Consider the following 18743-nt stretch of genomic DNA (forward strand, 5'->3'; position numbering starts at 1 on the left):
TCTTCTGTGCAAACTCACCCAATATTTCCCCACTTCATCATGCGCATAATTTAAGGTCACCATCTTCCTTCTCCCTGTCATTGACAGCCTGCCCAAGTGGCTTTTACGGCGACGGCTGTAACCTGACTTGCGGTTGCCGTAACGACGGCATCTGCCACCCAGCCAGCGGGCTGTGCGTGTGCTCGCCGGGTTGGAGCGGACCTGACTGTGCACAAGGTGAGCGCACGAATGCGTACCCAAAGTAATGACACTCTTTTACCTCAATGAAGTTAACAAATACAAATTCTAAACTGCACATGGATATGTAAAAGTATACTAATAGTGGTACATTCTGCTGCCTTTCATGCAAAGTGCAGGATTCCATTCACATTTTTTACCCACTTTACCCAAAAAAAAAAAAAACTATAAAAACAGCTAGCAAGCCTGCATCATTCGCTTTAGCATTAGCCTTCATGTTAGCCTTTCATTTCCTAGCAACCACCGCTGTTCAGTCACAGCTGGATGTTTTCTACTCAGAATGCCCGGCGGGGTTCTACGGCGCCGACTGTCAACACCGCTGCTTGTGTCAGAATGGAGCCACGTGTGATAAAAGCAGCGGAATGTGTTCCTGTTCCAGCGGCTGGACCGGAACCGCTTGCGAATTGGGTGAGAGGAAGTCTCCAAATAGATGTGAGATTTAGTTCCATTTTATTTTGGGATGTTTGGCCGTCATCCAGGCGACTGGATGAACTTTAGACATCCAGCAAATATGGCCGCCTTCTGCAAACCTGCCAGAACCTCCTCCGGCTCAGCTCATTACTGCACTGTGTGTGTGTGTTCTTGTGCAGTTAAAATTTACGAGCAGTTGTTACTTATTCGACGTTTTAATATCAGTTGCTACTTATTTTACTGGAACGTGTGCAACATGTCGGTTGTGTTGTGGTTGGGGGGGGCAAAAATATGCAAATACACAGTGGAAATTTCAGAGACAGAGACATTTTATAATTAGGGAATAACATAGAGCAAATTCATCTTCTTCCGGGTCAAATAGTGGCTTTCATAAAATGTCAACAACTCTCTATTCTGTTTTTATTGAAATATTCTATCTATTGTTCACATATGCATCAACTGGAACAGTGCCCCCGATTTTGTTGTATACATGTGTACAACGACAATAAAGGCATTCTATTAAAAATCATGAACATTGCAGAAAAGGCAACATTTTGACAGGAATTTGTTTAAAGATAAAACAATGATACAAAAAAGAATATTTCAAAAATGTATCATTCCACAGAGTGCATGGCGGGACGCTTCGGGACCGACTGCCAGCACGAATGCGAGTGTGAGAATGGCGGCCAGTGCGACGGACAGACAGGACGCTGCACATGTGATGGCGGATGGACGGGCGAACGCTGCCACCAACGTGAGCACCTAGATGATTTTATTTTGTGTGTGTGTGTGTCTTTTCTGACTCACTTGTACTTGCAGCGTGCGAGCCGGGCACATTTGGGCTCGGGTGCAAGGAGAGATGTCAGTGTACCCACGGGGCGACGTGCCACCACATAACGGGGGACTGTGAATGCCCGCCCGGGTGGCGAGGAAAGCATTGCGACAAAGGTACTTAAAAAAAAGAAGTCCCATGCAGATAATATTTTTTTTTATGGAAAAACGTAACATTTTATGTCGATAATGTGCTTGCTTTCAGCCTGTCTGCCAGGTTCTTTCGGGCAAGGCTGTATGCAGAGCTGCAGCTGCGCTCCGGGCACTTCCTGCCACCACGTGTCAGGCGAGTGCGGCTGCCCCGCGGGACTCACAGGCAACGGCTGCGAGCAAAGTGAGCTTTCATCAGCCTCACTTTAGAAATTCATCCCGATTTGACGCTTTCTTTCTACTGTCAGCTTGCCTCCCCGGAACCTTCGGCCCCAACTGCAATGAAGTTTGCCAGTGCTCCCAAAGCAACCAACTGTGCCACCCGGTGTCTGGATGGTGCTACTGTGCCCCAGGCTTCCACGGGCCCAAATGTGACCAAAGTAAATCACGCCAAAATAAATGCACTACGCCCGATTTATGTTTTTGGTCTTGCGAGCAACAGTTATGTTGGCAGCTAATTTCACAACATACAACCGTTTTACAGATCTGGAACAATTCTCCAGAGTCTTCAAGATATTTATTGTGACTCCCATCTGAAGTTTACTATCAAACTAAACAAAAAAAGAGAATTCTAATTTGTAAAGTTAGTCCAATTTAAAATGTTCCACTAGTTCTGTGCTTCTCATTATTTTTCGCAAAGGAAAGAAATCCCCCACTTGCCGCAATGACTATAAATGGGACAATAATCTATGGAAATTCTATAAATATACCAAAAATTTTATCATTTTGACATCAAAAGAAAAGCAATTTAAATCAACTTTCAGCAAATGTTTGCTTTTACAGTGATTTATGCAAATCACATCTTATTCTGAATCTGAAAAAATAGATTAAAGTGCCTGTAATAAAATAATCTCACACCTTATTCAAACTACATTCTTGATTAACTGAACAGTTTGATGCTGAAAACAATTACATGAATAAATAATAATAAATGTAAATTGAAATTAAAAATGTGGCAATCTATGTTAAATATTTTAACCTGAAAAACGGTATAAAACAATTTAAAACCCTATAAAACATTGTGCTTATTGTTTTTCTTAAATCACATTAATCATTGATGTGATTTAGAAAAAAAAAATGTTGCCAGTAATTCAAAGTTTATAATCCCTGCAATGACAGGGAGAGCACCACAATATCACATGGTGCAATTACAGCGCAAAAGCCACGCCCTTTCCCTACGAGCCCCCCTGCCATCGAATCGCGCATCCCTGCCCCACTATTTGAGAATGACTGCACAATGTTAATTCAAACACACTATTATAAGTGGCATTGTCGGGCTAATGAAATTAACATCAACATCAATTGAACACAATAAGGGCAGCAGCACATGTGGACAGACAATACAACAATAGTCGTGGGCTTATTTAATTTCTTCCTTGAAAAAACACTAACATGACTGCAGATGACTGAATTTAGGAGACTTCATTGTTTGTCTTTTGGTATTATACTGTCCCCAGGTGGCCAAGCCACGTACCCGATCACGAAATCATGATGCTGAATAAAATTAATTTCTTATTTATTTCAGGCATGGTACAATATAAGATTCTGATGGTATGATAACCTTGAGCAAAATTTTCCACAGTATTGCGGAATTGTAATCCATGAATTCTTCTAAACTGGAATATGGGCTGTATATATAATAAATAATCATTTCTTATTTTGTGTTCAGCATGTGGAGCAGGTCATTACGGTCCAAACTGCGAGCGGGTGTGTGAATGTGAAAACGGCGGCTTGTGCGTGCCATCCAGCGGCGCCTGCCAATGTCCCGCGGGATTTATCGGTGCCCGCTGCAACATCAGTGAGTCCTTAAAGAACAAAAGAACAGCACAACAACAGAAGGGTGGCATCTAATTTATGGTCTCCATGACAACAGCGTGTCCCGACGGCCACTACGGAGCCGACTGCGCTCAGGTGGCCCTCTGTGGAGACGGAGGTCGGAACCACCCGGTGACCGGTTACTGCGTGTGCCCGCCTGGACGGAGAGGAGAGCACTGCGCGGATAGTGAGTGACCCCTCACGTTACATGGACAAATCCACACATACGCGCACACGCAAATGTGCCTTTTGTAATGAATTATGTTTTACAATATTTACATTTCTATTATTATGTTTATATACCTTTTCAATATGTTTTGATAACATAATTGATGTGTGTGTTTTGCACATTAGGTTGTCCCCCGGGCTGGTTCGGCTCGGGTTGTGCGCAGCGTTGCAACTGCAGCAACGGCGCCTTGTGCGACCCGGGTACTGGCCGGTGCACGTGCGGCCTGGGTTGGAGCGGACCGTACTGCGACGCCGGTAAAACGCCACACACTCCAAAATCCCATAGGGGGAGCGTTCAAGTGACGCCTGCTCTTCTTCTTGTGTGCTAGAATGCCCGGCGGGGACATTTGGCGCCAATTGCCGGCTGACGTGCGAGTGCCAAAATAACGGCACGTGCGACAGAGTGAGTGGTGCCTGTCACTGTGCGCCTGGGTACTTTGGACGTGCGTGTGAACATGGTGAGAAAGCAAAATATTAGGGTCATTACAAAATTGGAGGGCATTGTGACTTGAAAATTCTTGAAGAGCAAACCTTCACTTTTCTATTTTTCTGCTACATATTCCGCAGTAATAAGTAATAAGATGTCATAAACTTGATGAGTTCATCTTACGGATCAATGGTAAAAGTTTTATTATTGGTTAAGCTAAGTAAATAAACAAGTCCCTTACTTTGACTCCTCGTGTAAAGAAAAAAACAAAGAAAGCCACAGAAAAAGTAAAGATTTCAACTTTTCGTCGTTAAATGACAGCTTTACAGATGCTACACACAATGTCCTTAAATCAAGCGGTCAACCCGAGGCATGTTTACGACCCGTTGTTGTTCCGTTCTTCAGCGTGCCCGGCGGGTCTGTACGGGACGCTGTGTCAGCTGCAGTGCGACTGTGCGGCCGGAGCTTCCTGCCAGCCGGCGACCGGTCAATGCGTTTGTCCCGCCGGGCGTCACGGCGATCGCTGCCAAAAAGGTCAGTCTCATCGCAGAACGCATTTGAAGAGCTGCCCCCTTGTGGCTTATTGATGTCATGATTGTTTGTGGTCAGTGTGTGAAGAAGGCACGTACGGGCACGGCTGCGCCAGTGCGTGCGACTGCGAGGGCGATGCGCCTTGCCATGCCGTCACAGGAAGATGTCGCTGCGTGACGGGAAAGACCGGACGCAGATGTGAACTCGGTGAGATGGCGCTTGTTTGATTCCCGTAAAGTAAGGATCAGTAGGAATTGTGTTTCCGTATTGAGGGAATCCTTAATCCGCTAGAGTGCCGAGAGGATCGCTTCGGGCCCGACTGCACGCAGAGCTGCCAATGCCAGCGCGGCGCTCGCTGCGACCCGCGCAACGGCCGCTGCAGCTGCACGCGCTCGTGGCTCGGATTCGCCTGTCAACAAGGTCAGTGCCACACATTGCGATGTGACGTTGGCAAACCAACAGTTATTTGAACGGCTCTTCACTGTGAACGACAAAACATTTCAGATGCATTCCACACATGTATCTATCCGAGGCCAATGTGTTTAACCCTTTCACTTCCGTTGGGACAACGCGTCCCACAGCACGTATAGAAATGGTAGCAATAAGATAAAATGGCATTACACACCTATCTACAGATTTTAGTGGCATTTTGCAACTTTTCCATACACAACGCTGGGCCCACTGTCAACAAGGTAGGTTGCCTTGTACCATTAACCATCTAGTACTGTTGAAATAGATGACTAATATGTGCTATATATGTGTGTTACTATAGATTACACCGATTACCATGTATTGGTTTTCATTTCTCTGGCACGTTTATATGATGATTATTATTATTGCTATAAAATACCAATGGGACAAAAAAAATCCCAGGGCCTGTACCTAATCTATAGAAGTGTGCATTTTTTCACTAATTTTCCAAGTATTCAAGACTTAAAACCAAGTAATATATGCCATACATTTTATTTTTTTGGGGGGGGGAATTGGCAGTGAAAGGGTTAATCTATTGATTAGGTCATCACCGCGGTGCCCTTGGACTCTCGGTAGCCCCCGAGGATCACATGAGCAGCCTGCAGGCCCGTTCTGCTAATAGCTTACTTTGGTGATCGCTTCTCTGGCACATTTTATTGGGGTCTATAGGATATACAGTCCCAGTGGTCTTTCTTGTTGGAAATGGAAGTGGGAATTTAACTACCGTAATTTAAAAAGTATCCTTGACTTAGAAACAAGTCATCAATGCCATTTTTTTTTTCAGAAAAAAAAATCATTAGTGAAAGAGTTAAAGTGTTCTGCATGTTTATATTTACTTATAGAGTACAGTATATATATATATATATATATATATATATATATATATATATATATATATATATATATATATATAAATATATTTAGTTTTCCATGCAATGTTTGGCAAAATTTTCAACATGTACTTGATAATATTGTAGATAAAAATATTAATCACCCCATCGCTTTTGAACACTAAAAATATGTGCAAGGTTATCACTAATCCCAGTGTTGAAGAGTAAAACAAAGATGTTTTAAGATAAACTTCAAAATAAACTGGAAAAAAAGTCTTTTGAACGTCTCATTCGTTCATTCATGATTGGTTCACCAAAGAGCCAAATGTCCAATCACGAGCCACACATTTTCACACCTTTGTGTGTGTGTGTGTGTTTATGTCTACAGGAGGACCGCCACATCTTGCTCGAGTTAACAGTACGGGAAGCTCTACACATGAAAACTCATGATAGCGTCCCCACTCAGTCCACGTTTGTTCGGAACTTTTCCATGTGGAAAGAGACTCTATGGAGATTCCGCTCTGGGACATTTTTTTAAACTGCACATTGCTATTTTGTGTATTATTTGTGTATTATGCCCTTGAAAATTGCAGGAATATTTGTTTTAGTTGAACCTTTGGTCCTTTGCCACATTTCACAACATCTGTCTTCATTTTCAACCACTAAAAATGTATTCACAGTCAGTTACAATTATTTAAATTTATCTGGTGATAAAATTATCACCAAAAAATGACCTTTTTATTGAAAGATCACTGAAACAATATTGCAGCGTGTCTAAATGCATCGCGAGAATAAAAATTATGAAACATCATTGAGAACAATCATATGAAAATTGTATTGTGCATTTGATAATTGATATTTATTTTGGAAAAATTAATACAAAAAAGTTGATTAAAAAAAAAAACGTTTCGTCTTTTGGGAGACAATGTGTTAAATGTTTTTGTGTAAAACACACCACAATAAAGTATTTTTTTTTCATGAAGATGAGAAACAATTGATTGCATTAAGGAAGTTTATGAAAATACAGAAAGTAAAAAGTATTTTCCAATCAATGCGTTATTTACATATTGATGAGAATATTTTTTGTGAAAAATAATTACAAAAATATGGTTGTAATGTATCATTAAAAAAATTAAAAACCAAATTGGGGGAAAAAAAATCTTAAAAATTGTGATTTCAAATTTCCTTTCAATGTCATTCGCGATTGTCATACTATTTGGTTGGGAATGGAAAAAAACGTTCCTTAAAAATGGACATGCCTTGCAAGTTATGCGACAAGAAAAGTTATCTTTTTGTTGAAAGTCATCATACAAAGTTGGAAAAAGAGACACACTATTTTGGTTTGCCATTCGTCAATATTTTTTAATGATGATGAAGCTGTACATCCTTGTCTAGAATTCAGATTCAAGCACAGTGCAGTTAGCAACGCCTGCAAAAAAATATTTAAAAAAAAAAAGAATCTAAACAAAAATTAAGAAAAAGGCAGAGGCGATCACTACTGGAATATAATGTATATATAATATATACACGGGTCTCATTATGTACACGAGATCTTTGTCTCTCAGACGTTTTGTTTCTCCACGATCACAACACAACTGGTCAGTCTTGGGGGCGAGGAAGGGCAAAATGAAATATCATGATGTCTTGTGTTTCTTTGCCAAAACATAAAAATAGATTCTCTTTTTATCCACTTCCTTTGCTGAAGTACGGTAAGCCATCTTCACCATGTGGATGTTGCGCAGTGACAAACTCGCTCATTTGAGCACACGGCAAACAAAGACGTCAGCACGCACAAAAACAGCAGAGCTCACACCCAAAAGATGTTTTGACTGAGGCTACACTTGTGCTTCCAAGCCAAGGAGGTCTCCAACTCGGGGTTGGGGGTCCATTAGAAATTTTTGGGAGGAATGGGTAGCGATTGTCAAGAGTTAAAATCTATTGTAATTGTTCACGGTTGTAGTAATGCATGATGCGTTTTGTTTTGATTGATTAGTGGCTACATACATACAGAATCTGCTCTGTAACATTAATTTGCATATGCAAATATATTTAACGGCGCGCATCCTTTTTGAATTCGATTTCTTGTTCGACGGCCATCATGAAATTTTTCCCATCACTGGTGCAGTCGTCGAGGTCTTTGGCTTGCCCCCAGTCAAAATAAAAATTGTACTCATACATACACACTTCTGCATGCCCCCCCCTCCAGAAAAAAAAAGAAAAAAAATGCTTGCTTCCCTGAGCTGCTGCCACAAAAATGTCCATTCTCATAGACTGTTGCCATAGCAACTTGTTTACGCCAAGGTCACACTTGCAACTCAAAACTAGATATGCATGGTAGAGCTTAAACGGCTCGCTTATACCGCACTGAGGTTCCTCCAAGTCTTCATAATACTGCATATGTATCACACACGTATAACAGTCGTTTGTTCTTGTTCCATCATAACTCATCAGAATCATATTTTTTTCCAAATTCAAGTTACGGAAAACGTTTTTTTTTGGCCCGAATTTTACCCGCTTTCACTAACATTTACATGTGATTTGAAGAAAACTGATCTGTACTCACAAAATGTGATGGGACTGAGCATGCCGTATCCCAAGGGTGTGATGCGAAACAAATGAACATCTCAGGGTCAACGAATGCCACTTCTTCTAGCTACCACTAACATTAAAGACGCAAGTGCACAAACATCCCAGCCAATATGGTTGCCATTTCGCACTAACGTTAAAGCTAAAGACGGATAAAAATGAACACGCTGATGGCAAATTAGATCCTTTTGCTAAAAGCATCAGATGGAGAACATGAGCAAAATGAGCCCAATGAGTAAGAAATTACAGACGTGAACAGTTCAAGGATGAGATGCTAATTGGTCTAAAATATAGGCTGCGTTCAAAAATTAACGGGAGGGGAGCGCGCTCTGTCACTCAGAACACGCAAAGTCACGTTAACAGCCTTGATGGGGAACAACATCAAAGATGGCTGCTTCTGTTGCCAACATGAATGCTACAGGTTAAATCGCTTAAGGTCACATTAAAGATGAAGATAACGCGCTCCAGTTCACATAAAAAAAAAGACACAGGCACATTATCTCCCAGCAAACACCGCTGCTTACGCTAGCTAACTTTAAAGATGACTTCAAAGATAACGCTAACAATAAATGTAATGATGCGGACATGTTTACGCCCTCTTGATAGTGCAAAACTGACAAAATGGCCACTCTTGTCCAACAAACATTAAAAGGGAACTAAATCCAAGATTTTGTTTTTATTATTATTTTTAAATAGGCAAGAGGCCTATACCTAAAAAATACATTCCACCTGTTGTTTGTACTCACCTACAGGAGTTGCTATTTTTACGTACAGTAGTTTGACTTGCGAGGGTGCATATTCACAAGTGTGACAAAATGTCACTTCTAGCCTGCAGCCTGTGACCCTTATAAAATATTCCATTTTATTCTTTAGCCACGATTGCAATGTTAATCAGAAAACAGTGTTTTGACTAAAGCTGGCACAATGTAGGGTATGTACAGTATGTTTGGTTCGCATTTAACATCTTTTGTTGCTGAACAAGAACCAACATGGACACTTAGTCTAGCTAACATTAAAGCTAAAGTCATACAAGTAAATGTTAACAAGCGTCGATGTTGAACAATAGCCAACTTGCTCTAGTTAATATTAAAATGAAAGACGGAGGCACTTTTAACACTGCGTGATGGCAAAAAAAAAAAAAAAGATTGCCCTCATTTAGCAAATGTTAAAACTTGAGACGGTCATCTGATGGCTAACGTTAAAGCTAATGCTGCTGCTTTTTTAGCTAACACTAATGTTAACACTGAAGCTGTTAATCAAAAGGACACGTTAACACAGTTTAATAGTGAAAGAGTCAACATGTCTGCTTCATCAAGCTAGCATTAAAGCTAACTGAATCCCTGTGCTAAGCATTATAGCTGAATTTAACATTAAAGGTAAATACACATGTGTGCAAACTATGCATGAGAATGATGGAGGAGCCTCCAGTGAGTATTAAAAAAAGGCAGCAGAAGAGCGGAGCATCACAAAAAAAAGTCAAACTGGAGGATGTCAAGTTGGAGGAAATAACCAGTGGATCACTTCTTTTTCCTCTCCATGTCTAGTGCAATGTGTGTGGGCTAAGAATGCAGTAGGGTAGCGACACTGACCATACTAAAGTGCTGATTGTTGTCAAAGACAAAGACACAAACACGAGACGACGTGGAGGCTAACATGAGAACGCGTGTTCTTCACGTATGACCAACAGCTTGCTGGGCACGGCAGAAGAACATCCGAGCACCCAAGCTAGCGTGTGCTTATTCTTGTTTTTCACTCGTTTTCCTATTGAATGTCTGATTCGCAAACCTCTCGAGATGCCACTTTCTTCCCCTTTTTTCTTTTATCCCTGGAAGTGTGAGCGAGGGAGCCCCCCGGTGGCCTTTTGGTGCGACCACACTCATGCGCCAGGAGGGAGGAGGTTGAGAGCGGGAGTTCAGGGGCTAGGGCGGGGGTCTCTCGCTCAGTTGAAGCTCAAGCAAACGGAGGATCAGGCAAAAAGGCGGGACGCGCTGCGGTTACCGGGCGTTAAGAGCGGTAGTCCTTTTTACTGTACGGCTTATTGCCCAGGATGCTGTCCACCTCGTGTGTGATGGACGACGACAGCTTGGGGAGAACCTGAAACGCGACATGGAGGAAAAACATTCAAACTACCAAACATGCACATAAAATCCTTAAAAAAAATGACATTTTTCTCATTTCCAATATGGTAAATTAACATGAAATTTACGTTATATGTGACGTTATATGTTGTTGGAAAGGTTAACAAAAATGTACATAAGAGTAAATTAATAAAATATTTATTCGAGGGTACACCGTTGACAAAAGGTTGAGAACTACTGTTGTAGTATATGAGAACATTTCTCAAAAAGAAATAATTAGAAATGTTGATGTTGCGGAGTTGTACAAGTGTGGCAATACAACCTTGGAAATAACTATATGCGGATTGGAAGCACATATTGTTACCTCAGGGCAAATAGTTGTAAAAGACATGTCGAGTAATCACTGATTTTTCAATGTACAAAAGGTGGAAAAGCCAAAGAAAAAGCAAATTACTTTTGCGTGGTAAACAAACAAAGAAAAAGCAAATTACTCTTGCGTGGTAAACCACTTTTCGCTTAACATTATAGGAAACACTGAATGGAAATATGTTGGGATTTATACTATTTTATTATACTGTACCGTTAGATTTGAGTTGAAGATATTAAAACACTGAATTTGAATAAAATGTCAATGTCAGTGCACATATTTTTATACATGTAAAAGTAACAGTAGTTACCCCTCGCAACAAAAAGCAAAAGAGTGCATGTCTTTTTCAAGGAACGCTGTTGAGCCCTCTAGAAATGTGAGCGTAACATTTGAAATGTGAAAAGTCTCATGCATTGCGTAAATGAAGAAGAGGATGTAGCTTCCCTCAGTACCCAGCGGAAACATCGATAGGGTGCATCTTATCAGCAGGAGGGGGCGGTGCCCTTAAGGCCCCCCCCCCCTGCGGCAAGTGATGTGTTCCTGCCTTGACCTTATTAGGAGGCGACTGTGGCGCGGTGGAGTAGTGGAGCATGCTGCAGAAAAGTGACCGGGAGGCTCATGTGTTCCCAGGAGAGCTGCTTGAGCCTCCTGGACACTAGGCTCACATGCGCACACACACACGTGCACAACGACAAACACACGCACACCTACACACAGAGAAAACGCTCACCTGAATGGCTCCTATGTTCTCCATCAGCTGGTCGGTGTTGGACGCCCCTAAAAGGACAGAGCTGACCCCCTCGTTACGTAGACACCACGCTGCAGGAGATCCGTGGACAGTGATGAGCCCAATGACACGCGCAAACTCCATCACAAACAGTACTTTAGCGCTCGTCGCTAAATCGGAACAGGACAGCTTTAGAAGCCCTGAGCCATGTTGGCAACATTCAATTTCTTTCAAGTCAGAGGTTACTGCTTTCCTACATCATATGTTCAATGTTCTCTTCTGTAATTACTATTTTCTTTAAATCATTAACCCCTTCCACACAAAGAAAAACTGACTTATAATAACAGGTCATTGCTCTGAACCTGAAGAAATGTTCACCATGTTTAGTACAAATAAATTAATACAATCATTAACATTCTTCTTGTTTCATCATTGTTCTTAGTGCTCTTTCACTGGTGAGCTATAATTAAGACACTGCACCGCACTTCCTTGAATGAAGGGGGAAAAAAATGCAAACATGCTAATAAGCTAATAATATAGCTTATATTGCTATATATTGCATTTATCACACTGTTATCGATTAGGATAATACGGAAACATGGCCACATCAAGCCACGCCCATCACAGTGTACTCGCATAAAGTCTCCAACAATACTTAGCAAACAACAGTGGTTACTGCTTCCCAAAGTCGATTTCAACAGTCTAACAGCCATGACTGATGGAATAAATAAAACCAAGGGCTGACTAAGCAGTGTAATAGGCAGAAAGTAATCTGTACACAAATTTACTGCAGGAGAATTGACCACTTCCTTCAGCACTGAAACATCTAAGCATTTAATTGAACAAACTGCGCTTACTCAACAGACCTATTTATTTTCTCCCTTTTTTTCCTCAAAGTGATCCATACGTTTAATGTTCCTGTGAAGCAAACAAGTGGTGGAGTTATAGACAGTTGAAGAGAATTGAAGAGTACAAGAGTTAATCAATTTGCTATTTTCAACCCTTGACGTTGGTTAATAATTTGCCAAAATAACAGGCGATGTAGAGACTAACCATTAATATTGATCTATGAAAAATTATGAAATCAAATTAATATTATATGGACATATGAGCTCAAGTACACGGACAATAACATCGACTGAGAGTTCGTATCATTTCCTGTATGTATATCTGTCATGATAAATGTGTTCTATGGTTAAAAATGTGTTTTTTTTCCTATATACATATATATATATATATATATATTATATATATATATATATATATATATATATATATATATATATATATATATATATATATAAATGAAAATACTACTAAGCTGGTGCTTCCACATTAACGTGGAGGAGGCCACAAGTGTTTGGACTGAAGAGCACCCCAGAGTGCAGCCTGAAGCAGTGGGGTGTGCAGGAAGCCATTGTGGCATAGTTTCTATTCAATAGTGAAGTGTCACAATGATGTAGACGATCACCTGGAGGACATAAATCGCCACGCGCTTCCCTACTAGGAGTGCCCGGAGGATTTATGGTAATTGGGAGAGACGAGTGCGTTGGTTAATGGGCCGTGAAAGCTAATCCATAAACGCCGTCTTCCTGCCAGCATGAAAAATCTAGGTCGTGATAAGAGCGGGAAAGTCCAATGTTGACTAGTTGTGATGCCTTAACAGCCCACAGAGGAGCGCCGGCTGTTTTGGCTTTTCGGTTTTTTTGCACGGTCTCACTTTCCCGAGCAATCAATATGAATGCGATGGTGAGATTTACGTGTGGAACGCCATCCTGCTGCTGACTCAAGAAAGGGTTACTGTAAATGTACATTGACACCAAGCGATATTGTACAACTTTCTATGAACACGCCACAGAGGCACTTATATTCCATATCTTGAGTGTTACAACACTTGTAATGTATTCAGGGAAATGTTCCAGATCTTTTACGTGGTTGACATCCGTGCTCGTACAGAAAGACGTCTGTAGATACTGTTATGCCTCTTTAACATATAAATAAATTATATGCAACGTGTGCTCATGAAGACTTTTCAAACAATTTGATGAATTTTAAACCATTAGCTGACTGCAATAATAGTCCAAGTCACTTTCATAATATCAATGAAAAGTATTAATAAGAAAAAATAAATAAAAATAAAAATAAATAAATAATAATAATGCAAACTTCCTGTCCTGCATTTCAAAACTGATTGGTTAGATTTATACCACCACTAAAACGTGGCAGCATTTAGGTTTAGTTAAGGATTTTCTCATTTTTATTATTTGACTTGGCCCAAATTGATTTGAATCTTCAAATCAATTGAAATTTTGTAAAAGTAATAATAGTAATAGATCATGAAATTCGTGAACTAGAATCATGAACTAGAAATTACAATTTAAATAGAAATTTGCCATTCATTTGAAGAAATTTGAAAGAGAATCGTAGTGACGGGGTGAATCTCAATGGTACTAACTGTATCGGCACTTGGTATCAGTGACTACTCAAGATCTGACTGCAACCAGCCTGAAAAGTGATCGTGAACGTCCCAAATCCAAACAGAAGGAACAAATACAATTGAACACGTTACAAACAAACAATACAAACCCAGGACCTCCTTCATAGATCAGAGGATTATTTTGGTGCATTCAGCTCTACCGTGGGCTAAACAAGCACACGGGAAGAAGTCGCAGACAAAACGATGACCTCGGCCCCTCTGAGCCGGAGGGGACGGACAGACAGACAGAAAGAGAGAGAGCGGCAGAATGCATCTGCGTACCGATGGCGAGTTGGGGCAGAGTGCAGCCCAGCCGCTCCGCGATCGCCTGCAGCTCTTTCAACTTCGCCTGCTGACGCCGACCCTCCTCGCTCAAGATCTTGTCCTTCAACCACTGGTAACCCTGTCGAAAACACAGCACACCTGCTCAAAAACACCGCCCTGCTCACACCGCGGCCGCCTCGCCTCCCGTGTCACCAGGGCCTGTTTTTAAACATGTGACTCTGTCTCCTGTTGCCTAAGCTTAGCTTGCTAAAATACCAATATGCTAATTTAGGTCTTGAAAACCAAAGCTGACTCACACATTTTAAACTCCAAGATAATATCAAAGCTACATGAAAGCTTTCAGCTCGAACTTAATCATAAATTTCACCTGAAAACCTAAATCCTCAAAATTTGAATCGAGGCAACTGGACTTTTTGAAGTTGGTTCACCTTTAATCCAAAACGATTCTTTGGTCTTACGTGTGAATTTAGCACTAAAGAAGTATTTTGGATTGCCTTCAAATAAGACGTCTAGTTGCCTGACTCAAGCTACCATAATCCGGATGGCTGGCCGAAACACATAGTTTCCTAAACCTGACTACTAAATCTTAATTACACTCAAGCCCTGTCCTGAGACCCCGAGCCTGACTACTTACTTGCACCCTAACTGGTGTCAAATTATTACAAGAAAATCTTGTAAAGTTTTCTCGAGACGCTTTGCTTCTCTTATCTTTGACGCTTGCGATGCTAATAGCAATTACCAGAAGACTGCAAAATACTTTTTCTGTTAAACTATTTACCATATGCCAGAAAGGTGGCAACACAGCTGTGGAGCCTTATTTTACTGGAAGCGGAAGAAGGTCTACCTTATCACAAAATGGTTCCAGTTGTAATCTGGCTTGGCTGCCAGACGGCTCTGCCTATCCCATGTGACTGTCTTAACTGGTTCCAACTGGATGATGTGTACAGGTGGGCTCACACTAACATGCTGATGTCACCTGTCTAACCATACAGACGCCTTATCTAACAGTCTTGGGGTCTTAACTATGTCAACCGAACCTGATACACTCTAATTCTGATGTGAGATCCAGAACACGACTAACTCCAAGTCTCAACCCCCTGTGATGTCATAAGAAATGCAGATAAAACCATTCAGATTAATAAACACTTAACAACACCACAAACATTCACTGAGCCAAGCATGGAAACACACATTGCGCATTGGAAATGAAACCACACGACATCAAAATGCAGAGTGAGTGCAAATCACTGAGCGAACATGCCACCAAAGACACACCACTGCACTGGACTCATGTGAAAATGAACAAAGAAACTGCAAGGAGCAACGACCAGAGGGAACCGCGACAGGAGGAGGACACCAGCACGAGGGACCACACCGAAACACCGAGAGATCAGGGGCGGGACGCGGCTACCTTCAGGGAGGCCCGAGAGTACGGGGGCACCCTTCCGTCATATTTCCCTGAGATGATCCCGCAGGCCAGCGGCGACCACGTCATGGCCCCCACACCTGCACGACAAGAGAACGTCATCATCACGGCAAGATGTGCAGTTCGGGCAGAACTCTTGTACTCAAGATGGGGGACTAAAGCTGCCTGTCTCACCTATTTTATGGAAAAGTTCAGGTAGCTGCACTTCCACCTTCTCTCTCTGAAACATGTGATACTCGGCCTGCTCGCAAATGGGAGGGATCTGATTGAATTGCCGTGCCACGGAATACGCTTCCATTATCTCCATGGGACTCCAGCGGGATGTACCCCAATACATGGCCATGCCTTGATTTATTACATGGGTCATTGCTCGAACCGTTTCTGCACAGAAGAGACAAAGAAAAAGGATGATGGAGTCGCTCTCATCCTCCAACCACTTACAGTAATTCACAAATACCATACACCACATTCATTTAATGATGCTTTTGTTTTCTTTTTTTCAAACTATACTCTTGTGGTGTGTCAAATTTACAAGACCGAGTCAAAAATGCAAATTGTTAGCCTAATAGCACTATTGCTCAAGTCATTTTTAAGTAATAGTTAAAAACATGTTTTTCCCCTATGTCTGTAGATTCTATCATTCAGGCCCTACTTTTATTTGTTTTCTGAAAATATTCAAAAATGACTTCGGCAATTAACAGACTAATGGTATGTCTCCTTTAAAGCTTGTGCTGACACAAATGAGTAGGACTTCTGTGAGGAAAAAATCCAATCAAATTTTAAAAAATGGTGGAAAGTTAAAGAAACAAATAACGCAAAAAGTAGTAGGGTCTGATCTACCTAGATATTTAGCAGGTGGCAAAAGAAAGAATATGTTTAATGAAAAAGTTGTTCTTTTCTTTTCACAGAATGAATTGCGTAGTGCAATTAATTGCATTGCTCACCTAATCATCGTTTGGAGAAATTAAGATATGCCATGTTTGGAATGACAAGCCCACAGAAGAATGACCTCATCAACAATCCTCAAGACGTTTAAGTATACAAAGTTATATACATCTGTATTAAATGGTCACAGTACGTAAAGGCAAAAACTTAATCTGCAAATATTAACCATTTGATTGATTATTTTTGGCCAATGTTTGAAGGGCCATAATAGGCCCATTAAATCAGCTGGCCGGACCCTATTACTGTAAGTAGGGTGTCAAACATGTTTTTTTTTTTAGGTCAGGTTCTATTATTGCTTCTAAAACTACTGTTATTGTTATCATTCTTACCATAATTCATATTATACGCTGCAGTACCTTTATTCTAGCCATTTTGTTTTAAAAATGTTTTCTGCCCCCTCCACTTTTTTTTTTCTTTTGTAACAACCCTAGATGAAGACTAAGAATTTTATGAAGTCCTATTTGTTTTATTCATTTGAACTTCACCGGTTGATTTCGGACTATAATGTCCACAGTCATGAAAGACCGGCGAAGCACCGAAGTGGAGGCAGACAGACGACCCCTGAGTGAACTCATTCCCATAGAGAAAGTCTTGACAGGAGCAGATGGAGAGCGAGGGACCAGCTGAGCTCCCCCACCCCTCCAAATAACCCCACCCCCACTCGCTTACACACACATAAACAAACATTTTGCACTCTGCCATTTCAAAAAAGGTCTGCAGCCTCTACAGCCTCATTCCCGCTGTGGAGGAGAAAGCAGCAAAATAACATGCGCATTCATTGTTTTGATATTTTGACTTTGTGCACGCTGGAGACTCTTTCCATCAATTCACAAAGCGGTTTATAAAATTCACAGAGACAATTACACAAACGTATTAAATGATAATGGCGTTACCTTCCATTGGCGTGTTGGGGTCCGGTCTGTTTGCAAATACTACGTCAACGTATTCTAACTGTAGGCGCTCCAGCGAAGCTTTTAAACCTTTAAAAAAAAAAGCATTAACATTTTTTATAGTGAATGCAGCATCAATGACCCAAGTCCATCTTATAAATAAACCTAAACCGCTAAACTCTTTTTATTTTATTATCTCTTATTATTTTTTATGTATATATATTTTTGGTCTGTCCGACAATGCCCCTCTCTTTGCTTGAAGCAACGTCAAGGCAGCTACACAGTGAGGAAAAAATAAATAAATAAATAAAAAGCTAGCGAGACACCCAGGGCTAGCCGGTACATATGTTACTTACATAGGTAGATTCAAAATGTTGCCAAACAATGCTTCATAATGTTATTTATAACCCAGAGTGTCTTATTCATGAAACTCTTTTAAAATATGCACATTGATTGATAAGCACATAATGGTATTTGAAACATGGAATTCTGATGCAACCGCGCATACCCATACTGTTCATCTTTTGTACCCTTGGCACACCTTGTATATTTTAAGTCATCACTCACCTTCTATTATATGCTTTCGAGATAAACCTCTTTCAGTCTCAGCTCTGCAGGGAGAGTAAAAAACAAACAAACAATACTCCATTGTGTAAGCCAATATCATAAAATGTGACGCAGCAGTGAAAAAGAGCAACGTGGGTGACACATTCTCCCGATATCATGCCCATCAGTGACAAACTAAAAATGCTTTCTTCACTTACTTTCCTCCCCAAAAGATCTTTGTTGTTATCACGAGACTGGAGCGTCTGCAAAGGGGAGAATGAAAAAGCATGCGTTACAGCAATATAAGGTTAGAGGCCGCTCCGCGGGAGTGGGCGATCATTCAAGTCAGACGAAGAGTCCCGCTCCTTTCTACCGCATCTTTTTGAGTGTCACAAGCACCCACAGTGCCGGAACTCAGCCAGCACACATGAATGAGAGGTGGAGGCGTGTAGAAATTGACAAAGCCGCGCCGGGCTCGGGCGGACA

At 41.1% G+C, this 18743-nt stretch overlaps 2 protein-coding genes across 6 annotated transcripts in view; one reads left to right on the top strand and one right to left on the bottom strand.

Annotated features, from left to right (window-relative positions):
• Positions 1-7186, top strand: part of megf6b (multiple EGF-like-domains 6b) — a 47872-nt gene extending 40686 nt beyond the window's left edge. Inside the window, exons 25-38 of the mRNA XM_088422771.1 lie at positions 88-216; positions 517-645; positions 1274-1402; positions 1468-1596; positions 1685-1813; positions 1878-2009; positions 3299-3427; positions 3503-3631; positions 3799-3927; positions 4002-4130; positions 4505-4633; positions 4709-4837; positions 4922-5050; positions 6320-7186. Coding sequence (XP_088278897.1) covers positions 88-216; positions 517-645; positions 1274-1402; positions 1468-1596; positions 1685-1813; positions 1878-2009; positions 3299-3427; positions 3503-3631; positions 3799-3927; positions 4002-4130; positions 4505-4633; positions 4709-4837; positions 4922-5050; positions 6320-6381 — 1742 coding nt within the window. The 3' untranslated portion in view covers positions 6382-7186. The remainder of the gene's footprint in view (positions 1-87; positions 217-516; positions 646-1273; positions 1403-1467; positions 1597-1684; positions 1814-1877; positions 2010-3298; positions 3428-3502; positions 3632-3798; positions 3928-4001; positions 4131-4504; positions 4634-4708; positions 4838-4921; positions 5051-6319) is intronic.
• Positions 7187-7247: 61 nt separating this feature from the next.
• Positions 7248-18743, bottom strand: part of kcnab2a (potassium voltage-gated channel subfamily A regulatory beta subunit 2a) — a 65641-nt gene continuing 54145 nt past the window's right edge. For all 5 annotated transcript variants that reach the window (XM_088422776.1, XM_088422774.1, XM_088422775.1 and 2 more), the window contains 8 exons: positions 18476-18520; positions 18279-18322; positions 17715-17801; positions 16051-16257; positions 15862-15956; positions 14448-14568; positions 11693-11781; positions 7248-10611 (listed from right to left, as the gene is read on the bottom strand). In XM_088422776.1, the coding sequence (XP_088278902.1) occupies positions 10522-10611; positions 11693-11781; positions 14448-14568; positions 15862-15956; positions 16051-16257; positions 17715-17801; positions 18279-18322; positions 18476-18520 (778 nt within the window). In that variant the 3' untranslated portion in view covers positions 7248-10521. The remainder of the gene's footprint in view (positions 10612-11692; positions 11782-14447; positions 14569-15861; positions 15957-16050; positions 16258-17714; positions 17802-18278; positions 18323-18475; positions 18521-18743) is intronic.

The sequence above is a fragment of the Hippichthys cyanospilos genome, chromosome 9 (genome assembly GCF_059441005.1).
Source record: "Hippichthys cyanospilos isolate Australia breed blue-spotted pipefish chromosome 9, RoL_Hcya_1.0, whole genome shotgun sequence".
NCBI classification, from domain to species: domain Eukaryota; kingdom Metazoa; phylum Chordata; class Actinopteri; order Syngnathiformes; family Syngnathidae; genus Hippichthys; species Hippichthys cyanospilos.